The 20,194-nt window shown below is 55.5% G+C and overlaps 1 protein-coding gene across 8 annotated transcripts in view; it reads right to left on the reverse strand.

Annotated features, from left to right (window-relative positions):
• Window positions 1-580: 580 nt before the first annotated feature.
• Window positions 581-20,194, reverse strand: part of RBM10 (RNA binding motif protein 10) — a 34,467-nt gene continuing 14,853 nt past the window's right edge. For 2 of the 8 annotated variants that reach the window (XM_007991504.3, XM_007991502.3), the window contains exons 3-24: window positions 17,901-18,084; window positions 16,143-16,373; window positions 14,222-14,291; window positions 12,354-12,427; window positions 10,850-10,936; window positions 8,266-8,326; window positions 7,935-8,111; window positions 7,393-7,550; window positions 7,121-7,218; window positions 6,924-7,011; window positions 6,030-6,216; window positions 5,785-5,924; window positions 5,565-5,682; window positions 5,389-5,480; window positions 5,096-5,260; window positions 2,188-2,337; window positions 2,025-2,090; window positions 1,762-1,950; window positions 1,600-1,674; window positions 1,217-1,323; window positions 1,007-1,136; window positions 581-920 (exon numbers count right to left, since the gene is read on the reverse strand). In XM_007991504.3, coding sequence (XP_007989695.1) covers window positions 795-920; window positions 1,007-1,136; window positions 1,217-1,323; window positions 1,600-1,674; window positions 1,762-1,950; window positions 2,025-2,090; window positions 2,188-2,337; window positions 5,096-5,260; window positions 5,389-5,480; window positions 5,565-5,682; window positions 5,785-5,924; window positions 6,030-6,216; window positions 6,924-7,011; window positions 7,121-7,218; window positions 7,393-7,550; window positions 7,935-8,111; window positions 8,266-8,326; window positions 10,850-10,936; window positions 12,354-12,427; window positions 14,222-14,291; window positions 16,143-16,373; window positions 17,901-18,084 — 2,773 coding nt within the window. In that variant the 3' untranslated portion in view covers window positions 581-794. Of the gene's footprint in view, window positions 921-1,006; window positions 1,137-1,216; window positions 1,324-1,599; window positions 1,675-1,761; window positions 1,951-2,024; window positions 2,091-2,187; window positions 2,338-5,095; window positions 5,261-5,388; window positions 5,481-5,564; window positions 5,683-5,784; window positions 5,925-6,029; window positions 6,217-6,923; window positions 7,012-7,120; window positions 7,219-7,389; window positions 7,551-7,934; window positions 8,112-8,265; window positions 8,327-10,849; window positions 10,937-12,353; window positions 12,428-14,221; window positions 14,292-16,142; window positions 16,374-17,900; window positions 18,085-20,194 lie in introns of all 8 variants that reach the window. The other 6 variants (XM_007991503.3, XM_007991501.3, XM_007991508.3 and 3 more) reach the window with 3 other exon arrangements.

Here is a 20,194-nt window from a genome sequence, read left to right on the forward strand (position 1 = left end):
GACTAGAGGGGTGGGATGCTGTGGTAACAACAGAGAAGGTAGGCCTGAATCGTTCTCAAGGGGCATCCCTGGGACCTGGCCTTGGATTTGCAGGCCAAGCTCCACCTCCCCCACTCTGAAGTCATCAGCATGTTGAGGGCTCTGGGCCAACTGGTGCCTGAGTACCTGCTGTCTTCTACTTGGAAATGCCTGAGGGCATTATCCCCAGATCTAGGGACACAAATTGCAGTTTAGCCTTGGGACTGAAGGCTAAGTACAGCTGGGGGGCAGCAAGGACAGAGGATGGGGATTCCCAGTCCTAGCTCTGATCGGGGGGCTTCATGCATGGTGATACTGGATTTCCTGGTACAGCATAACCTGCTGGACCCAACAAGGGAGAGGGGTCACAAGCAGGATATCATGGGTTGGGGTACAGGTCAGAACCCCATGTTCTAGTAGCCACTATGTTCCAGACACTGTGAATGCCACCACTGCCATCCACCTTGGCCTGATATAAGGGCCCCTGTCCATCTGCTTGGGTCCCCGTGTCTTTATAAACTACACAACTGTGCCAGAGCACTAGAAAGAGGAAAGGCCAATGTGCAGGCTTTTCAGCTTTTATTACAAAAAAGGACATGATCCCAGCCCAATTTTCCAACAAAAGTCACCACCTCAGTTTGATTTGGTCAAGCCCTCTCTGGCTGGGGAGTGGGCTGGCCGACAAGAGCAAGGCTCCGTCCCAGCCATCCAACACTCTGTCCTTCCCTGCCCCAGGATGGACACCCGACATGTGGAGAAGTTGCTCTTGAAGCTGCTCACTGGGCCTCGTTGAAGCGGGTCACCATTGTCTTGTGCAGTGTCTCCTTGTAGGACTCGGTTGAGGTGACCCCGTAGGAGCTGCCCCGTGCACCCAGGCCAGAGCCCCGCACCCGTGTTTGGGCCTGTGTGAGGGAGGCAGGCTCTGTCAGGCTGGTGGGGGATGCTGTGAGGGGTGCTGGGGGATGGGACAGGACTGCCCGAGACTCACCTCAATGGGCGTTACAATGCCCTGCTTCTTGCGGCCCAGGCCGCTGCCCTCTTTCCAGCCCATGGCCTGGAGCATGCGACTGCCAATGTTGTCACTGCCCAGCCCGTCCCGAGTAGGCTGCTCGAAGTCTCTGCAGGGGCGGTGCACAGCATGAGTGGTTGGCCTGCCAGCCCCGGGCCCCAGACCCCCTCACCTGGTCCAGCCACTCACACAGAGGCTGTGGATATGCCGCCGTACTTCCTCCTCTTGGGCTCTGGCGGCTCGGGGATGCCATACTTCTCTCTGCGTTCGGCTGCACGGTCCCGGTACTTCATTTGCTGAAAGTTTGTGTGTGTGTGTGTGAATGTTGGGGAGCTGGTCTCTTTTCTCAGGCAACACAGGCATGGGGAGTGGGGTCCCACAGGGTGTGCCATCTGGCTAATGAGGCTCAGGTCCTGAGGGTCAGGCCATCATGGGCACAAGCAGCCGAGGTAGGAGAATGGGGAAGAAGGCTCATGGGGTTACCACGTGAGAAACTGAACTCCAGCTGCCTGAGGTGATGGGGACTTGGAAGGGACAGAGGGGAGGGAGCCCAGGGGCAGGTCACACCTCACCTCCATGTCATTCTTCTCTAGTGCTTCTAGCTCGTTTTCTGACAAGTGGGCTCGCCGGTGAATCTCAAGGTTTTGCTGTAAGGGGGACAGGATAAGAAGTGAAGAGGTTGAGCCTCAGTGGGCCAAGCCCCAGCATGCCCTGCCAATCATCCACTCAGTCACCTTGTGGAGCCCTGAGAGCTGCTGGTGCCGGATGAGCGCCTCTTTGCTGGGGAACTGGCGTCGGCAGAGCAGACAGGCCAGCTTCTGCCAGTCGGTGAGCTTCTCCTCCCGCTCGGGGCCCCCACGCTCCTGCTCCTCCTCACTGTCACTCTCCCCGCTGTAGGCTGCCACCAGCCCTCTCGGAGGGCTCTATAGAGGGTGAGGGTGGGCGGTCAGGCCTGGCCAGATCAGAGCCCCCGCCCCTCTCTGCCTTAGGCACTCACTGGGCGGTCATCACTGGCCAATTTCGGGAGATCCATGCTGGTGTGCTGTCTCTCGGCTAGTGCTCCCTGGGGTGGAGGGACACAGAAATTCAGGGACTCCGCAGAGGGCCCAAAGGAAGGACAAGATTGTAGGGCAGGGTGCAAGGGGGTGGCCCCAACACACCTTCTTCTCGAGGATGGCATAGCCAGCATCTGCAGTGGCCGACTCCCGCCTCTCGTCATCTCGCAGGGAGCTGATAGGCTGGAAACTATTTTTGAAGTTTTCTTTTTGTTTGTTGAGACTGCGGGCCCAGCGTTCCATGTCCTTGGCAATCTGGGGGTGAGAGTGGAGGTGAGGTTCCCAGAACGCTTATGCCCCTGGGGCTACCAACTATCCGCTGACCCACTGCCCTGCATCCTCAAACACAGGCCGACCACTATCCCTAGTCCGAACCACTGCAGAAGGCTTCATCTGGCCTCTGGGCTATGGCTCCTGACCCCTTCTCCCAGTAGAGCACTCTTTTATGAAGTATAAGCCACTCCCACCCCCAAATACAATGTCCTTAAAACCCTTCCTTCGCCTCCCATCACACCAAGAAAAAACCATCGCAACCACAGCCTGCAAGGCACTCGGCACCTGGCTACTCCTGACCTCATCACTGAACACACCCCGTGCCCCTACCCCCACTGGTCTATAATGGTGAGGTGGCAGAAGCAGTGTGGACAGGGTGGCAGGTCCATCTGGGAGGCAGATGAGGGGAAGCTGAGGCAGAACAAGCAGAAAGTGAGGGACACAGTAGTACAAGTTCCTATTTTCTGTCACCAGTCACCAGTGCTTCTTGTCAAGCCCCTCTCTGGCTGTGTTCTCTGCTATGGTTTTTGTCCCTCAAAGTTCATGTGTCAGAAATGTAATCCCTAATGCAACAGCGTTGACAGGTGAGCCTTTATCTCGGCTGGGTGCGGTGGCTCACACCTGTAATCCCAGCACTTTGGGAGGCCGAGGCGGGTGGATCATTTGAGGTCAGGAGTTCTAGACCAGCCTGGCTAACATAGTGAAATCCCAGCTCTATTAAAAAAAAGTACAAAATTAGCTGGGCGTGGTGGCGGATGCCTGTAATCCCAGCTACTCGGAAGGCTGAGGCAGGAGAATTGCTTGAACCTGGGAGGCAGAGGTTGCAGTGCACTGAGATTGCACCATCGCACTCCAGCCTGGGCAACAAGGATGAAACTCTGTCTCAAAAAATAAATTTAATCCCTAATGCAACAGTGTTGACAGGCAGGGCCTTTCAGAGGTGATTAGGCCACGAAGGCTCTGCCCTCCTTAAGAGATCACGGCTGCTTTTTAAAAAAATTGTCCAAGTTTATGGGGTAACAAGTGCTTTTGTAGCTAGGCGCCGTGGCTCATGTCTGTAATCCCAGCACTTTGGGAGGCCGAGACGGGCACATCACCTGAGGTCAGGAGTTGGAGACCAGCCTGGTCAACATGGCGAAACCCCGTCTCTACTAAAATTACAAAAAAATTAGCTGGGCATGGTGGCGGATGCCTGTGATCCCAGCTACTCGGGAGGCTGAAGCAGGAGAATTGCTTGAACCCAGGAGGTGGAGGCTGCAGTGATCCAAGATTGCGCCACTGCACTCCAGCCTGGGCAATAAGAGTGAAACGCCATCTCAAAAAAAAAAATAAATAAATAAAATAAACAAGTGCTTTTGTTACATGCACAGATTGTATAGCGCTGAAGTCAGGGTTCCTAGAGCATCCATCAGCCAAATAATGTACATCATACCCATTAAGTAATTTCTCATCCTTCACCCTCTCCCACCTCCTTCACCTTTATATATATATATATACACATACACACACACACACACATATATATATATGATTCGAGAAGGAGTCTCGCTTTTGTCGCCCAGGCTGGAGTACAATGGCATGATCTCAGCTCACTGCAACCTCCGCCTCCTGGGTTCAAGCGATTCTCCTGCCTCAGCTTCCTGAGTAGCTGGGATTACAGGCACCTGCCACCATGCCCGGCTAATTTTTGTACTTTTAGTAGAGACGGGGTTTTGCCACGTGGCCAGGCTGGTCTCGAACTCCTGACCTCAGGTGATCTGCCTGCCTCGGCCTCCCAAACTGCTGGGATTACAGGCGTGAACCACCGCTCCCGGCCCCCCTCCACCTTTTGAGTCTCCATTTAATGCCATCACTGAGAGTGGGTTCCAGATAAAAAGGGGGAGTTTGGCCCAATTTTCTCTTGCTCTAATGCATGCTCTCTTGCCCTTTGCGCATGTTACGATGCAGCAAGAAGGCCCTCACCAGATGCCAACACCACTGGGCTTCCCTGCCTACAGAACTGTGAGCCAAATCAATCTCTTTTCCTTATAAATTATCCAGTCTGTGGTATTGTTATAGAGCAGCAAATGGATGAAGACACTCCTCTTCCCCTCACACATACCCACGCTGTCACATTTGTTGTGCATTTCCATTTTATCATTTTAAAATGCATAGGAATGTTTATCTGTGTATAATTTGAATTTATATGCATGACACAATGCCACATTCTATATTTCCATGTTTCCCCCGCCAGCACAGCACCATTTTTAGAATTCACCAGGTTGCTGAGGGAACACTTTGTGCTTGCTTGTAAATGCTACACTCACAGTGTCACACCCTTTCTCCACAGACAGACACTGAGGTGCCCTCCATTTGCCCACTCCCACAAAACACTGCAGGGCTTTTTTCCTGCCCACCCCTTTATGGGCCTGTGAGAATTTCTCTGGCATTATATATATATATATCCACCAGCAGCATGTGAGGGTCCCCACCATGGACAGAAGACACCTGACAGGGCTTACTCGGATGGCACAAGCCACCTCCTGGAGTTGGGCAACCCTGTCATGCACTGAGGAGACTGCTCTGGCTCAAAGCCATTCAGCAAAGAGCAGAGCTGGAGCAGGAGCATGGTCTGCTAAGCAGTCACTGCCCACATCCACACCCGCCTGCCATCTCCCTCGGCAGGAGAGGGCGAGAGCTGACAGAGTGCCGCTGCTGGAAGACACCACACAGCCAGTGACTGCTGGACCCCGGTGTTCACCTGTTGAGCTGTCTTGGTCTTGTGCTTCTCCTTCTTCTCTTTGCCCTCCTTCGAGGGTGCCCCCGTCTCCTTATGCCCATCGGCCGACTGCTCCAGGGCGGGAACATAGGTCCGCCTCTCCCCATCCCAGTACAGGTACTGCTGGCTTTGAGCATTGTAGTAATACTGAGGGAGGAAGAGTGAAGAGGGGATGTGAGGGAAGACCTTGTGAAGGGAACCTGCAGGGTCAGCTGCCCTCGATGCGACCTGACCCGACCCCATCCCTCTCTGCCCTCTCTGGGCTGCCCTATCACCTGGGAGTTGGGGTCATAGTAGAGGCCGGTCTGGGGGTCATAGTAGTAGCCGGAGGTCTCATCGTACTGGTAGGTGGAGACATCGGGAACAGCTAGGGGGTGAGGGGAGCGGGGTCACACTCTTCCCTGCTTTATTAAGAACTCCCCATCCCTACCCACAGGCTGTGGCTACTCACGGTACTGGCTGTAGGATTCCTGGGCAGTGGGGCTGGTGGCCGGTGGGAGAGCAGAACTAGGATGGGTAGGGCTCTGGAGCTCAGATTTGAGCACAGCGGGTGACATGATGGTATACGACTGGTCATGGGGCCAGACAGGAGAACAGGGCTCAGTGTCTGCCCATGCCACCCCTGCCACTTGCCTGCCTCCCCGGGATACATACCCACAGGGCTCACTCACCTGGCTGTTGGCAGCAGTGCCCTGGCTGCTGCTTGCCTCGGCTGATTGTTGGTAGATGCCAGGGGCAGCACCAGGCTGGGCGCGAGAGAAAGCCTGCATTGACACAGAGTCAGCCCCAGGCTCTAGGGAGGCCTCAGGACCTGTAAGGAAGGACAGGGCAGGGAGAATGCCTGTGAATAATGGGGCCGGGGACTCTATGCCTGCTAGCCCCCACAACAGCTGCAGAGAGAGATGCTGGGGCTCACCTGCTCCGGTGGGGTCCCCTTTGGTTCCAGTGATGCCAGGGCCCTTGGTGCCCTTGAGGTAGCCATGGGCATAGAGGGAAGACTCTGTGCCCTGGCTGTTGCCATAGCCCTCATCCTGTTGGTAGTAGCTGTAGTCGACCGGCGGCTCCTCGGAGGTGGCCCAGGCACCCTCCCCACCTTGGGAGGCCTGAAGAGCAGGTGGGAGGGGTTCATTAGAACAGGAAGGTGTGGGGATGGGGAGGTGGGGAACCTGCTAGAAGCATCTGTCCCACACGTGGGGCTAGTGTTTCTACCTGACAGAAAAGCATGCAGCCTAAGACAAGTGGAAAGCAAGGGTTGCCTGGCCACAAGAGAACAAATAGGCCAGTGGCAAACACAAGACATAAAAACAGACAAACGCCAAAATGTTCCAGGGCTGATTCTGCTGATTCTGCTGTGTGTGGTGTGTGTGTTGGGTGTCAGGCCAAGGAAGACACCATCTTCTCACTTCTTTATTCTCTTCTCCCAATTTTCTCTCAACCACTTATACATTATTTTTATTCGGGAACATATGATATGTGTATATAATATATGTATATATTACATATAAGGATATGTGTATATCATACCAATTCAGGACAATAAAAACCCCACCAAACAGAACAGAATGCCAGGCACAATGGCGTCGTACATGAGCGCATGGGAGGCAATTGGGAAGAAAGCTACGGTGATGATGAAGGGGAATGTCCCAGGGGGTCTAGAGAGCCAGGAGCAAGGTAGAATGGCCATGCCAGCTACTGGGAGAGGGTTTTGCATCCATGGATAGCAAGCCAGCCTTCCTGCTTCAGAGAGGGTGCAGGAGGGTTGAGAAAGCCCAGGTCTCAGGACGCTGGGAGGCACAAGGGGTCTGAGTACCTGTGAGATGGCCCACTGGGCCGCAGCAATGGCAGTGCTGGCCACAGAGGCAGCACTGATGCGACTGCCTTCATTGGAGGCCATGTCCCTGAGGAGGATGTTAGAGACTGGGAGTGAGATGGGAGGCCCCAAGCGGTGGGGGGGAGTGGGAGGGTGGGGAGGGGAAGGGTGGGAAGGCACATAGGTGGGGCCCTGACCTCTTAGAACCCTTGGCAAACTCAACATTGATGGTCTTGCCGTCGATGGTGAGTGGTGGGTGCAGGGCTTGCAGGATCTGCAGCAGCTGGGCTGCCTCCTGTGGGAGGAGGTGAGGTAGGGACAGAAGGGTCAGGCCCGGGGAGGCCCCCGGCTCCATTGCCCGGTTTCCAGGCTGGGGGCCGCGGTAGGAGGCTGGGGAAAGGGACCCTCCTCCCCACCCTGGGGGCCGGGACCCTGGCTGCCCGGCCCCCAACTGTGCCGCCCTCACCACGATGGTGGAGAGCTGGATGAAGGCAAAGCCGCGGTTCAGTTGGGTCTGCTTGTCCTTTATGACGCGCACGTTGGAGGAGGACAGCACTGCGTAGGGTGCCAGGGCCCCCAGGATGGAATCCATGGTGCTGTGTGGGTTCAGGTTGCGCAAAATGATGGCTGTGGGAAGGGGTCCAGTGTTAGAGGACGCCCCTGGCACTCTTGCCAGCCCTGCCCTTCAATGCCCCCCACCGCTCCCTTTCCTCTGCCCCCACCCCCCATGCCTCTGCAACTGCCGCTTCCCTCACTGCCTCCTCCGGGATCAACTCTGCTTGGCGGTCCAGGTGCCAGCCTGGCTGCCTGTCTACTGAGAACCTTCCCGACACACCCCCAAAGTCAGGTAGGATGTTGTCACTCCCTCTGCTCTCCCTACATCAAATGTCTATCCCCGCACCAAGTGGAGATTCCATGAGGATGAGGTCCTGCTCACTGCCATTTCTCTGGTCTTGGTGAGCCCAGCCCAGACACCCTAGGGCACAGAGGAAGAAGGAACAACTGACTCACTGTCATTGGCGTTCTCTGAGCTTGGCTCTGAGCCTTGTGACAGTGCTTGGGAGGCCAGGACTCCCTGGGCCTGGTAGGGCTGCGGCAGGGGAAGCAGGCCCTGGCTCAGCTCCCGGCCACCCAGTGGCAGTGTCTGCTGATCCAGTCTTGTGCCGAGGGGCAGCTTCTGCTCTGCCTCTGTCAGGGGCAGTGGGAGACAGGCTGGTGATAAGGGGGAGGCTCCATGACTGGTCACCCTCCTCCCTATACCAAGCCTTGAGCACAGACCCCTCACCTTCCCTTCTCCCCAATCGCCCCGCCCTGGGGAGTGCGAGGGGTAGGTGGGCCTCACCTGACTTGGGCACGCCACATTTGAAGCACTTCTCTCGGCGTTTGAAGTTCTGGACGCCACACTGTGAGGCACAGGCCAGGCCGTCAGAGGGAGCAGGGATTTCCCACTGCACCCTCCAAACTTGGATGCAGAGATCTCCCAGGGACCCCGCAGTGCCCCAGGAAGGAGTCCCCAGGCAAGGGTGGCAGGTGCCTTCTGAACCTTCTGATGTGGTTCTCAGTACTGTGCATCTTCCCTTTCCAGACTCTCATTTGTTCTCTGTGCCAGCCTGCTCAGCTCAGGAGTGAACAACTCCCCCCTTGTTACAACAACTCCCTCCTCTCCTTCCTCTGCCTTCTTAAGGCCACCAACTCCCAGGACTGTTCCCCGCCTCACGTATTCAATCCCTTTACTAGGTTCCTCTCCCTGAAACTTGCTTCTCTATTCAGAAACCTTTCAGCGTTTCAGCCCTAGAAGTCAGTAGCCTCTGGCCAGACCTGCACCCCTCCTCTTAGCTCTAGGACTGGGTTGGATCCTGCTTTGCTTGAGAAATTTTCCTTGAATGTTCCAGCATCTGGAGACCCAGCTTCTACTACATTCCATCTCTATTCCAGACTCAGGTACTAAGCACCAGTCCTGGGCCAGGTCCTGCTGCACATGGCCAGAACATGGTCTCTGCCCTCATGGCCTAATAGCACGGTGGCAGATGCAGCATGAAGAGGGGCAGGTCGGTCTGTGTGGACCATCCAGCAGGGGCTCGGGGAGGGAAACGGGCTGGGGGTGGGGTGCCACTTACTTGGCAGGGACAGTCCCTGCACAGAAGCAGGGACGTCTGACCTGGGATGCCCAGAAGTTTCATTTTGTTAAGCCTTGCTGGGGAGGAATTGTTATCGGAGGGAACACTGGACTTTCCAAAACTGGTGTGGGAGAGTAAGGGGAGAAGGAAAAGCCAAGGCCAGGGAAGGAAGTCAGTTAGGTAACGGAAGATCTTATGCTTAAGCTGAGCTGGGGCTGGTTAAGCAGAGGAGGATGGGCGTGGGTGGTCAGAGGTGGTTTTGAGGAATGTTCCAGGTGAGGGCATGGGAGAAAGAGGACAAGAGGCCGGCATACCAGAGAGGGCTCCATAGCGAGCGGGTGAGAGCGTGACGATTGGCATGAGCAGCGGGAATGGCGAGGGAGGGAAGGTGGCGTTTCTGTGATGGAAGTGACAGGACCTGGTGGCCAACAGGATGCAGGGGAGGGGAAGGAGTTCATGAGAATTCCCTGGTTTGGGGCTGGGCGTGGTGGCTTATGCCTGTAATCCCAGCACTTTGGGATGCCAAGGCGGGAGGACTGCTTGAGCTCAGGAGTTCAAGACCAGCCTGGCAAACATGACAAAACCCTCTCTACCAAAAAAAAAAACAGGCAAAAATTAGTGGGCATGGTGGCATGCGCCTATGGTCCCAGCTACTCTGGAGGCTGATGGCTTGAGCCCTGGAGACAGAGGTTGCAGTGAGCCCAGATTGCTGCACTCTAGCCTTGGTGACAGAGCCAGATCCTGTCTCAAAAAAAAAAAAAAAAAAAAAAAAAAGAGAATTCCCTGGTTTTCAGGCTATCTGGAAATACAGGAAGGAGTTCCATTGTCACTTTGTCTTTCTCTCTCCAGAAATGTTGAGCACCAATTCTCTGATAGGACTTTAAAAAAAAAAAAAAAAAAAAACCAGATGCGCCACTCTCCCTGACTAGGCAGAGTACTTCCTGGGGAGAGGGTTGGGGCCTCTACAAACTGTAGAATCACAATGCTGGCCCCAGGGCAGACCTGAAGCCACTGTGGCATCCAAGTTCCTGTGATCAGGAGCAAGGCACAGGGCACAGCTAAAGGTTCACCCATAGTTCCACCTCTCTGAGCCTCAACTTCCCCTTAGGGAAGACAGAGGTGACTACAAAACCATAGCCTCCAGTTTCAGTTTTGATGTGGCCTGGTCAGAGTGGTCTTCAGGCTTGAGCTACCTGATATGGGCTCTCAGAACGCTCTGTGCTTTGCTTTCATAATTAGTTAACAATTCGACTGTGTTAACTGTGGGCCAGGTGCTGTTCTGAGTGTTACCCTCTCATTAACAGAGCTGAATCCTCCCAACCACCTTTTGGGAGAGGTGTCATTAATATTCACATTTTAGAGATGGGGAAAGTGAGGCTAAGAGAGGCTAAGCACCTTGGCCAAAATCAAGGCCAATCTAGGATAGTCTCATTTCAGCCAGTCTGGCTCTGAAGCCCACATTCTCCACACCACCACTTCAAGCCTACACCGTCACTAATTCATCATCCACGTATATATTTCCTTAAAGTCTACTGAACTCCAGGCAAGACTGCATTTTAGGAGGACAGAGCCTGCATCAAGTGAACGCTCACTACACATTTGTATATGGCTGGCTAGGAATGGTGACTACTCAAGCTGAGCGATCAAGGGATAGAGAATGAGAGAGAGAGGGAGGGAGGGAAAGGAGAGAGACTGGGGGAGGGGGAGAGATGGAGGGAGAAAGAGTGGGAGAGGGAGGGAGGGAGGGATCGCCGCCACTGCTGTGTTGCTGTCTTTGTCCATGACAACTGCTGCCCACCGCCCCTGTACCTTATTGCACAGCCAGTCCTCATTGATCTTGGGCTTGGGGTCGCTGTAGTGCATCGACACCTTCTGGCCCAGGATGTTGAGGGAGTGCTGCAGGAAAAAGCAGAGCACAGTGAGGCCCAGGCAGCAGTGCCCCACGCACCGTTTCAGCACAGGAGAAGAGAGTGAGCGAGCCCTTCAGCTGGATGGATGAGGGACAGGGAACGGAGGGAGGTCGGAGAGCGGATGGAGGGAAGAAGGGAAGTAGGGAGGGAAAGCGCCACAGCTCTCGGGCGCAGCTGTTTGCTGCTCTGCCGGGCACACGCACGCACACATGTGAACACACACCACCAGGCACACAGTGTTCGGCTGACCGACGCTTGCCGGACAGTGGGGAGAAACCCCCACTCGGCCCTGACACTGCCAGGCCACACCCAGGGCCAGGACTACACCGGTTACACTTGGGGGGTAAGGGGAGACAGGGAGGGGGAGGGAGAGGGCAGAGAAAGAGAAAGAGAGCGCAGGTGCGCTAGTGCTGGAGAAGGGGAAAAAGAAAGAGCCATTTCGAACAGATGGAAGTTTCTGCCGTGAGGCCGTCTTCCCATGGATGGCTGGGTCCTGGGCCCGTGGCACTAGCCTACCGACCCTGAGGAGACGGCCTCAGGGCTGCCTCTGCCGGGATCCCCCATTCTACCACCTCTGCCCCTTCCTCCCCTGAAACCTCTCTCCAGTGCCCTACACCAGGGATCTGGGCAGGGGTGGGTGTCCAGGCAGATCTTTGGGTCTCGGAGGTCCCAAAGCTGCTGAGTTGGGATCCCGAGGCAGGCTTGGGGGAGAGGCTCCCCCGGGGGCGACTGTGCGCGGGTCCTTGCCGAGAAGACGGAGCTGCCTGAGGTGGTACCTCCTGTGAGCGTGGAGATGTGATAGGAAGGGTAGGGGCGGCGAAGTGAGGCCAGGGTGTCGATAAAACTATCATACTCGACAGGAACTTGAGATCAACAGAGCAGTGCTGTCCCCTTGCATGAAAATCAAAGGGCCAAATTCACATGCAGGGAGGGGGCTGACAAAATGAGTCTTGCTAGTGACTGTGCCAACAGCTAAGCTCCTCACTGGCAGGACTTCCAGTGGTCCTGAGGGTAGAATGAGGTCCTGGCTCTGGCTAACCCCAGAGAGGGGTGCCCCACCCCCACCCCCACCCCCACCCGGGGGGAGTGGGAAGCTAGGTGAAAGAACCCACCCTGGCAGCTGTTTCTCTGAACGGTCAGCTGGGAGAGGTGAAGGGGCAGCGCTAGTGCCTGGTGGTAGGAAGGGGCCAGTGGTGAGTGTGGGCTCTGGATGGGAAGCCCAGTGGGGTAGCGAGAGATGGGAAGAGGAGATAGTGAGGGTCAGGAAGGGAAGAGAGGGGGCAGGGGGGATGGGACACAGGGCCACAGGGCAGGGAACTGTGTCCATAAGAATCAGGCGATGGGGAGCGCTCGATTACAAAGTAGTATTTGTTTGGGGGGGGGTTCAAGTGCGGCAAAGCAACCTGATTGGCTTCCATCCATCGTGTAGCGTCCTGCAAGTGACTAAACTCGACGAAGGCGAAGCCCCGGCTCTGACCTGGAGACAGCATTCAGATACAGACGCAGTGGGTTAGTCAACAGCTTTGGACACACGGCGTTCCCGGGGGCGGGACCCGAGGGGAGAGGACGGGGGCAGAGAGAGGGAAAGGGGAAGAGGAGAAAGGAAGAAAGAGAAAGAGGCAATCAGAGAGAGAAAGACTAGCAGGTGTGGGGGGCAAGGTAGATGGCCAGGTGGGGCAGGGAAGGCGGAGGGAGAAAAACAGAGGCCAGAGGTCGGTAGTGGGAGAGACACACACACCAACTGGGAAGAGAGAGAGAGATGGGGCTCGGGCAGACCTGCTGAGCCAGCCTGGGGTGACAGAGACGGAGAGAAGCAGCCGGGAGGGAAAGAATACGAGAGATCTGCCTCCAGAGAAGGAGGTAGGGGACGGTGGGCAGGCTGCTGGCTCCACACAAGCCACAATACGTAACTCCAGGGCGGACCCGGCTCGAGGCCAGGGGCACCCAGGAGGGGTCCTGTAACAGGTGTTGAATCACAGGAGCAAAAGAGAAGCTGGGCCAGGCTGCTCTGTGAGGCTAGGAAGGCTCTTGGCCCATTGAGAACCAGGGGCAGTTAAAGACACGACCTCATCTCAGCCTCACCGCAGCGCAGGGGAGGCAGGCCTCCCTAGGGAGCCACCTCAGGGCCACAGGGTGGAGACTACAGCCACAAACAGTCCAGGTTCCCCTGGACAAAAGGAGAATGGTGGCCAGGATTGGCCAGGAGGACCTTAGAGGTAAGAATCAATGGGTGCCTGGGAGAAGCGCCCAGGGCCATCGAGGGGTCTGCACCTGTAACACCTTGGGGAGAGAGAGACCCAGAAGCTGTCCATGTGTGGTGTAGTTGGGGTGATGCAGAGCAAGACCTACATGCAACCAAGACTCCAGGCTTAGGAAAGGGATTCAGGGTTGAGGCCTCAGGATAGCATGTCCTTTCGAGGCAGATACACGGGGAGGGCTTGGATGAGAGGGGCCTGGGGGGGCATGCTTAATGTTCAAAAGAATAACCGTTAGGATGCATAGGAGGATGGAATGAATAATATAAGTGGGGGGGGGGCAGAGAGAGAAAGAGAGAGAGGGAGAAAGGGAGAAAGAGAGAGAGAGATGGAGGTGTGGGGAGGAGAGACTGAGAGATGGAGAGAGAAGCCCAGGCAGAGTGAGGCCCCACTGTGCCTGCCTTGGGGAGCCTGGGCAGAGGTCCTGTAGAGACAACTCCCCCCACCACCACCCTGCTAACCTCAGGCCAGCTCCAAGCAGCCTGCAAGAGGGAGGGAGGGAACAGGCGAGGCCAGGAAGTCCTGGCTGTTCCTTGGGATGTGTCCTTGGATAAGAGCCATCCCCTGCTTCCCCCCTGGGACACACACGTGGGACCACCACGTCAGAGCTACTTTCTGGTCAGAGGCTGTTACCAAAAAATGTGGGGGAAAGTGAGGGGCAGAGGAAGAAGAAAGGAGAGGGAAGGGAGTGTATGGGAGGGGGTTACCATCTCAGATACTCAAGAGTCCCAGAGAGGAGATGCCTGGGAGCCTGGCCCTGGCTGTGACCCCGGGGAGCACCCAGCTCAGCTCAGAGCTGCACCCCTGCCCCGACAGCCCCATTGAAGAGGCTTTTGGCTGGAGCTGTGAGGAGAGTGTGGGGAGGGGGAGAGAAGAGAGGGCACCCCCCACACTGCCCATTCCCAGCTGTGGCAGGAAGGTGGTGGAGGGAGTCGGGGAGAAGGCAGAGGTAGGAGGGAGATTCCGAGGCTGAGGCTGGCCACTGGAAGGGGAGGGCACTGGGAACAAAAGCTCACCTGAAGATTTGTTCCGCATCAGCCGAACCTCCCGTGCTTGCACGCCGTGGGACTGCAGCTGGCCACGGATCTATACGGGGAGATACAGAGTGGGGCAGGCTCAGCACAATAGGGCCGCTGGGTACCTGAGGCTGGCTGGAGGCCTCTGGATCCCAAGGGGTCATCGGTGATGTGCACACAGTCTCCTCTGCCTCTTTCGCAGCTTTTCCCTGAGTGACAACAGCCCCAGGCCCACACCAGTTCACAGTCTTGACTTTCAGCCCCAGACTTGCAGAAAGTGAATCAAATGAAGAAATGGGCACAGAGCAAGGTAAAGCATGGCAGCAGGACGACCCTCAGGGACACAGAGAACAAGAAAGCAAGTGAGCCAGCCACTTAAGAACGGTGGGCAGGGTGATCTGACAAAGGGCTCAGTGGCAGCCACGAAGTAAGGAAACCTGGGAAGCAATTCTTGCCCTTGGCAAGGGGATAGCCCCCGCCCCCGCCCCTGCCCCGCTGACCTGCAGCTTGCATCAAAAGAGATCCATGACATAAATGCCAAACTGGGGAGGACAGGAGTCTGAGCAAATCCCAGCCATGTACCCTAGACCATGACTGCAGCAATAACTTAGGGTGGAAACAAAAAGCAAAAAGATGTAGTCCTGGGGATTGCTTCCTGGATGGAGTAGGCCAGAGGGAGACTGCAGAGGCAATTCAGGATTTGGACCTGGTGAGGCAGGGTCTCTAGGCCAGTGAGGTCTCTCACAGAGGACCAGGAGCCTATGCCAACCATTCTTGGGAAGGAGTCTTCATGTCTCTGGGCCTCAGTTTCCCCACCAGGTTAAACAAGACAGGAGATTAGACTTACACACACCCATACACAGGATGAAAAGGAAAGACACACAGAAGAGCTTATCAGGACTCCAAACTCAGGGAAGCCTGAAGAAGCAGCAAAAAGTGCGCTCTGGGGTCCAGCTGCCTGGGTTCAGACTCCAGCTCCACTCCACCATTCACTGGCTATAAGACCTCAGGCAAGTCACATTCCCACTCAGTACCTTCCCTGTTGGGATGCCATGGGGACTGAATCACACCTAACACATGGCCCATCCTGAGATACATTCTCAACAAACGTCAGCAACCAGCTACTGTCTGACCCTGGACAGGGCAGGTGGGCCAGACCTTAGAAACCCTCAAATACACAAGTGGGATTTTCTCTGCTACAAAATGAGCAGCTAGCAGATTTCAGAGGAGGGCTAGGGGGTGAGGGAATTTCAGAGAATTCATGGGGGTGGGGGGTGGGGGTGAGAGGCGGCGGAGTGGACTAAGAAGGACCAGGATCAGGGAGACTATTCTTGGAAGTTATTCTGGTAGGCCTCATGGGGCTTCAGTGTGGCTGTCATGAGAAGTATGTATGAAAAGGAAACACGAGGAAAGGGAGGCAGGCGGGGAGGCTGTTAACAGCCACCCAAGACTCTGAGGCCAGGCCAGGCTGCTGACAAAAGAGGATGGGGGAAAAAGGAGAAGGAAATTTCAGAAAATCCCACCCCTCCCCCAATGGTTGCAGGGCCCCAGTGTCATCTGTGCTACCAGCAATAGCCAGCACTGGCCCGGTGAGTATCTGGCCCTTGATGCACACATGCAAAATGGCTGGACGACCAGTGGAATGTGCAGGACTGCTCTTCTCCCGCCCAAACCCACCACTGCCGGATACCCACAGCCGCTGCCCCTTGGCCAAGCCGGCCTCTCTGACACTCCTCCCTCCAGACCGGGGGGCCAATGGGACCTGCCCACAGAGGACGGATCAGTGCTGGGGGATAGGAGCTGGAGGGGGAGAAGGGATGAAAGGCACTGAGGTTGCGGGTGAGGGAGGGGTGGGGAAAAGTTGAGGGCCCTGGAGGAGACCCAGCCTGGCCTCCTGCCCGGGGCCATGGGGGGCACGTACGTCATCCTCAGTGGCTGCCTGTGGCAGCATCCTCAGCATGACGATGTTACTGGCCTTCTCCTCCTCCTCCTCATCCTCCTCCTCCTCATCCTCCTCCCCTTGCTCGGTCCGATAGTCCTGGTCCCGATAGTCGCCGTCTCGGGGGAAGCCCGGCGGGCCGGTGGGGCTGTGCCTGTGCCGCCGCCGCCGCCTACGCTGAGTCTCGGAGCCCGGGGAGGCCTCGTAGGAATCCTGGCCGACAGAATGAGATGAGTGACACCAGACGGGCAGTCAGTCTGGGCAGGCCTAGGAGCTGGCCGCTGGCTCTGTGAGGCGGGCAGGCTCTGAAAGCCAGGGATGTGCGGGCTCCGGCTAAAGGCTCAGACAGGCAGGGTGGGCAGGCCCTGGCCTGCAATCCTTCTGGGGCTGGAAATTCTCCATGGGGTCCTTTTGGGGACTGCCTTCAGGGGGTGGGGAGAGGTAGGTGGCAGTATTGGTGTTGGGGGGGGAATCTCTCAAAGGTAGCTGACAAAACACAGCTTAAACCTCCTTGAGGCAAGACGGCCTGGGGTCAGCACACCAGACCCCACCCTTGATTTCCCCCTCCTATCTGGCCAGCTCAGGGGGTGTGCTCAATTGCTCACTGTACCACCGAAGGCTGTGTGTCTCCTATGGTTCCACCCTGCAACTAAGCTAGGGGCATAAGAACAGCTTCCGATCTCAGCCAGAGCCAGCCAGCAGGAGCTGGTAGAGGTGGTGTAAGGGCTGCAGACACTCCCTCCTCAGTCCCTGATCCTCAGCCTTGGCCAGTCCTCCACCACACACCACGCTCAAAATGGTATGGCTGTTGGGCTCTGGGTTGTTGCCCATTCATCTATTCCAGGACTAAGCAGACCAGACCTCGGGCCAAAGCCCTCCCACCCACAGTGGGGAAGCGCCAGATAACTTGGTGCTCCATTCTCACCCTGGCCAGGGCCCAGGGCTCCTGGAGACATCTGGGCACAGCTTGACAGCTGCCACTGGAGAAGCCAGGCAGTCCACCAAAGGAGTTTTCGCCCTGGACCCTCCAGAGGGCAGTGGGTAGCTCACAGCCTGCCCCCTAGGGCTGGGCTTGCAAGAACACCCTTCCCAGCCTGCTGCACAGGAGAGCTGCCTGCTCGTGTGGACCAGGGCCCTGACTGCCCCTCCAACTGGGATTCCCCTAAGGCAAGCCTGTTTGTTCCCCTCGGGTAGGGGCTCCTGATGGTGTAAACATCATGCCTCATCCCTCAGGCTAGGGTGAACTACCCAACATGGCACTGGCTTTTCCAGAAGTGTCCTTCCCTTCTGTCTAGGGGCTCTGTCACCACTGGGAATGTCCATGGCTGGCCTCCCAGAGCTCTTCAGCTTGGTAGTCTGCATTCCCCTGGTTGTCCTCCCAACCCCAGACGCCGGGTCCCACGGAAGAGGCTCTTCAAGTGCTCAAGTTGGCTGGGAGCGGGCAGTACACGGTTCACAGTGAGCCATGGGCCCGAACTGAACAACAGGGAGAAGGAAAGAGTGGTGGCCAGGGGCCCTCAGAAGTACAGAGCCAAGCATGTGGAAGCCAGGGAGACCCAGGTTGGGAGAGGAGCCCTCAGAGAGGGGAGTGGGAACAGGCCCTCCAGGTGAGGCAAAGCCACCGAGCACAGTCTGAAGGCATGGGAGTGGAGAGCCGCCTGCACACGGTGCTGCAGCCAGACACAGAGGGCCCTCGGGAGCCCATCCCAGTCAGGCCTGGCGCAGCTCGCCCCTCCTCACCTCCGCACTCTGCTCCTCAGATGAGTCGTCATAGTCGTGCTTGCCCTCCTGGCTGCCGTACTCGCGGGGATATGAACGGTAGTCCATGTCCCGGTAGTCGTGGTCTCGGCTGCGGTTCTCCCCACCATCATCCTGCGAGCGGTCAGTGGCTCCATAGCGCCCAGTCCTGTCACCACGACCACCACTAGTGGAGGAAGAAGGATGGGGAGGGATCAGAAGGTTGCCCTTTCTAAAAGGTGCAAGAGGCCCAGGTGATGTGTTCTCATGGTTATAGGGTTTTGGTTTTTTGGAGGAGCATACAACAGAAGTGAGGTGCCCTTCTGATCCTATCAGATAAGGAAGTACATGCTACCACCATTACTTAGCTCTGGTGATGTTAACCTTGGTCATCTGGTTAAGGCAGTGTCTGCCAGGTTTCTCCCCTGTAAACTTTCATTTTCCCTCCCTCTACTCTATTCTTTGGAAGCCCTCAGGCCTGCCCCCGAACAGGGATTCCTAAATATCTACTCCACATCTCTGAAGTGCAACCCGCCTCTCTCTGGTCCTATGTCACTCTCCGGTCCATGCTGTTGGCTTCTCTCATGAGCACCTTGGTTGTGGCCTGGCTGGTCTCCTCACTTCTACCTGGACCTCCCCAGTTCAGTCTCTACATCCCAAATCCCAAATATGAGTGCTCTCTAAGGCAAAGCCACTCAAACCCATCTCAGTCCCTTCAGTGGTTCCCCCTCAGTCTCAGGATCAAACACCAAAATGCTCACCAAGGTCCCATGCAGTTTGCAGGATCCCCAAGGGTGAGGGCCCTCCTCCCTGTCTTGCACCACGTCCCCTGCCCCTGCTTCACTGTCACCTTGCCGACACTAGCAGCTCTTTCATTAAAATTTCTCCTACCGCAATAACTGTAAAATAATTATCTCAAAGCTGATTTCATCTGCATTTTTCTTTTCTCTTTTTTTGAGAATGGATCTGGCACTGGTGCCCAGGCTGGAGGGCAGTGGCATGATCAGGGCTCACTGCAGCCTCAACTTCCCAGACTCAAGCCATCCTCCCACCTCAGTCTCCTGAGTAGCTGGGACCACAGGCACATGCCACCACACCCAGCTCATTTTTGTATTTTTTGTAGAGATGGGGTTTTACCACATTGCCAGGTTGGTCTCAAATTCCTGGGCTTAAGTGATACACCCACCTCAGCCTTCAAAGTGCTGGGATTACAGGCCTCCACCACTGTGCATGGCCTAATCTGTGTTTCTTTGATGAGTTAAAAAATTACTAGAATATGGGCTCCAGGAAATGAGGGGACCTTGGCTCACTGCCATATTCCCTAGCACTCAGTAGGCGCTCAACAATTATTTTGAACAAATAATGACTAAAAAAGCATTCTAAAAGCAACCAATATATGTTTACTTAAAATAGAAAAAACTAGATGACATAGAAGAATGCTACTATACTAACAGGATTCCAATTCTGGTTGGGAACAACATGAGAATGTCCGTTATCAACAACATTCTTAACATTATTCTAAAGACACTAGCTAAAACAATTAAACAGGGAAGGAAGAAAAAAGGTTAAAAGCTGGAAAGGAGAAGGTAAAAATTACCATTATTTGTAAATGATAAGAGAATATACCTGCAAAGCCTAAGAGAATCAACTGAAAAAACTGTTATAAATAATAAATCAGTAAGGATGCTGGGTACAAATTAATGTAACCACTGTTTAGAAAATAGAAAGGTCCCAAGTACAATTCATCAAAAAGGTTAAATACCTAGACATGTGCAAGATATTATGACTATATTTCACATATATACCAGGATATATTTCAAACAGATCAAAGATTTAAATATAAGAAATGAAGGCCGGGCGCGGTGGCTCACGCCTGTAATCCCAGCACTTTGGGAGGCCGAGGCGGGCGGATCACAAGGTTAGGAGATCGAGACCATGGTGAAACCCCGTCTCTACTAAAAAATAGAAACAAATTAGCCGGGCGCAGTGGCGGGCGCCTGTAGTCCCAGCTACTCGGGAGGCTGAGGTAGGAGAATGGCGTGAACCCGGGAGGCGGAGCTTGCAGTGAGCCGAGATTGCGCCACTGCACTCCAGCCTGGGCGACAGAGCGAGACTCCGTCTCAAAAAAAAAAAAAAAAAAAAAAAAAAGAAATGAAACCACAGGCCAGGCGTGGGCGGCACTCTGGGAGGCTGAGGTGGGCAGATCACTTGTGGTCAGGAATTCGAGATCAGCCTGGCCAACATGGTGAAACCCCATCTCTACTAAAAATAGAAAAATTAGCCGGGTGTGGTGACAC

The sequence above is a fragment of the Chlorocebus sabaeus genome, chromosome X (genome assembly GCF_047675955.1).
Source record: "Chlorocebus sabaeus isolate Y175 chromosome X, mChlSab1.0.hap1, whole genome shotgun sequence".
NCBI lineage: Eukaryota > Metazoa > Chordata > Mammalia > Primates > Cercopithecidae > Chlorocebus > Chlorocebus sabaeus.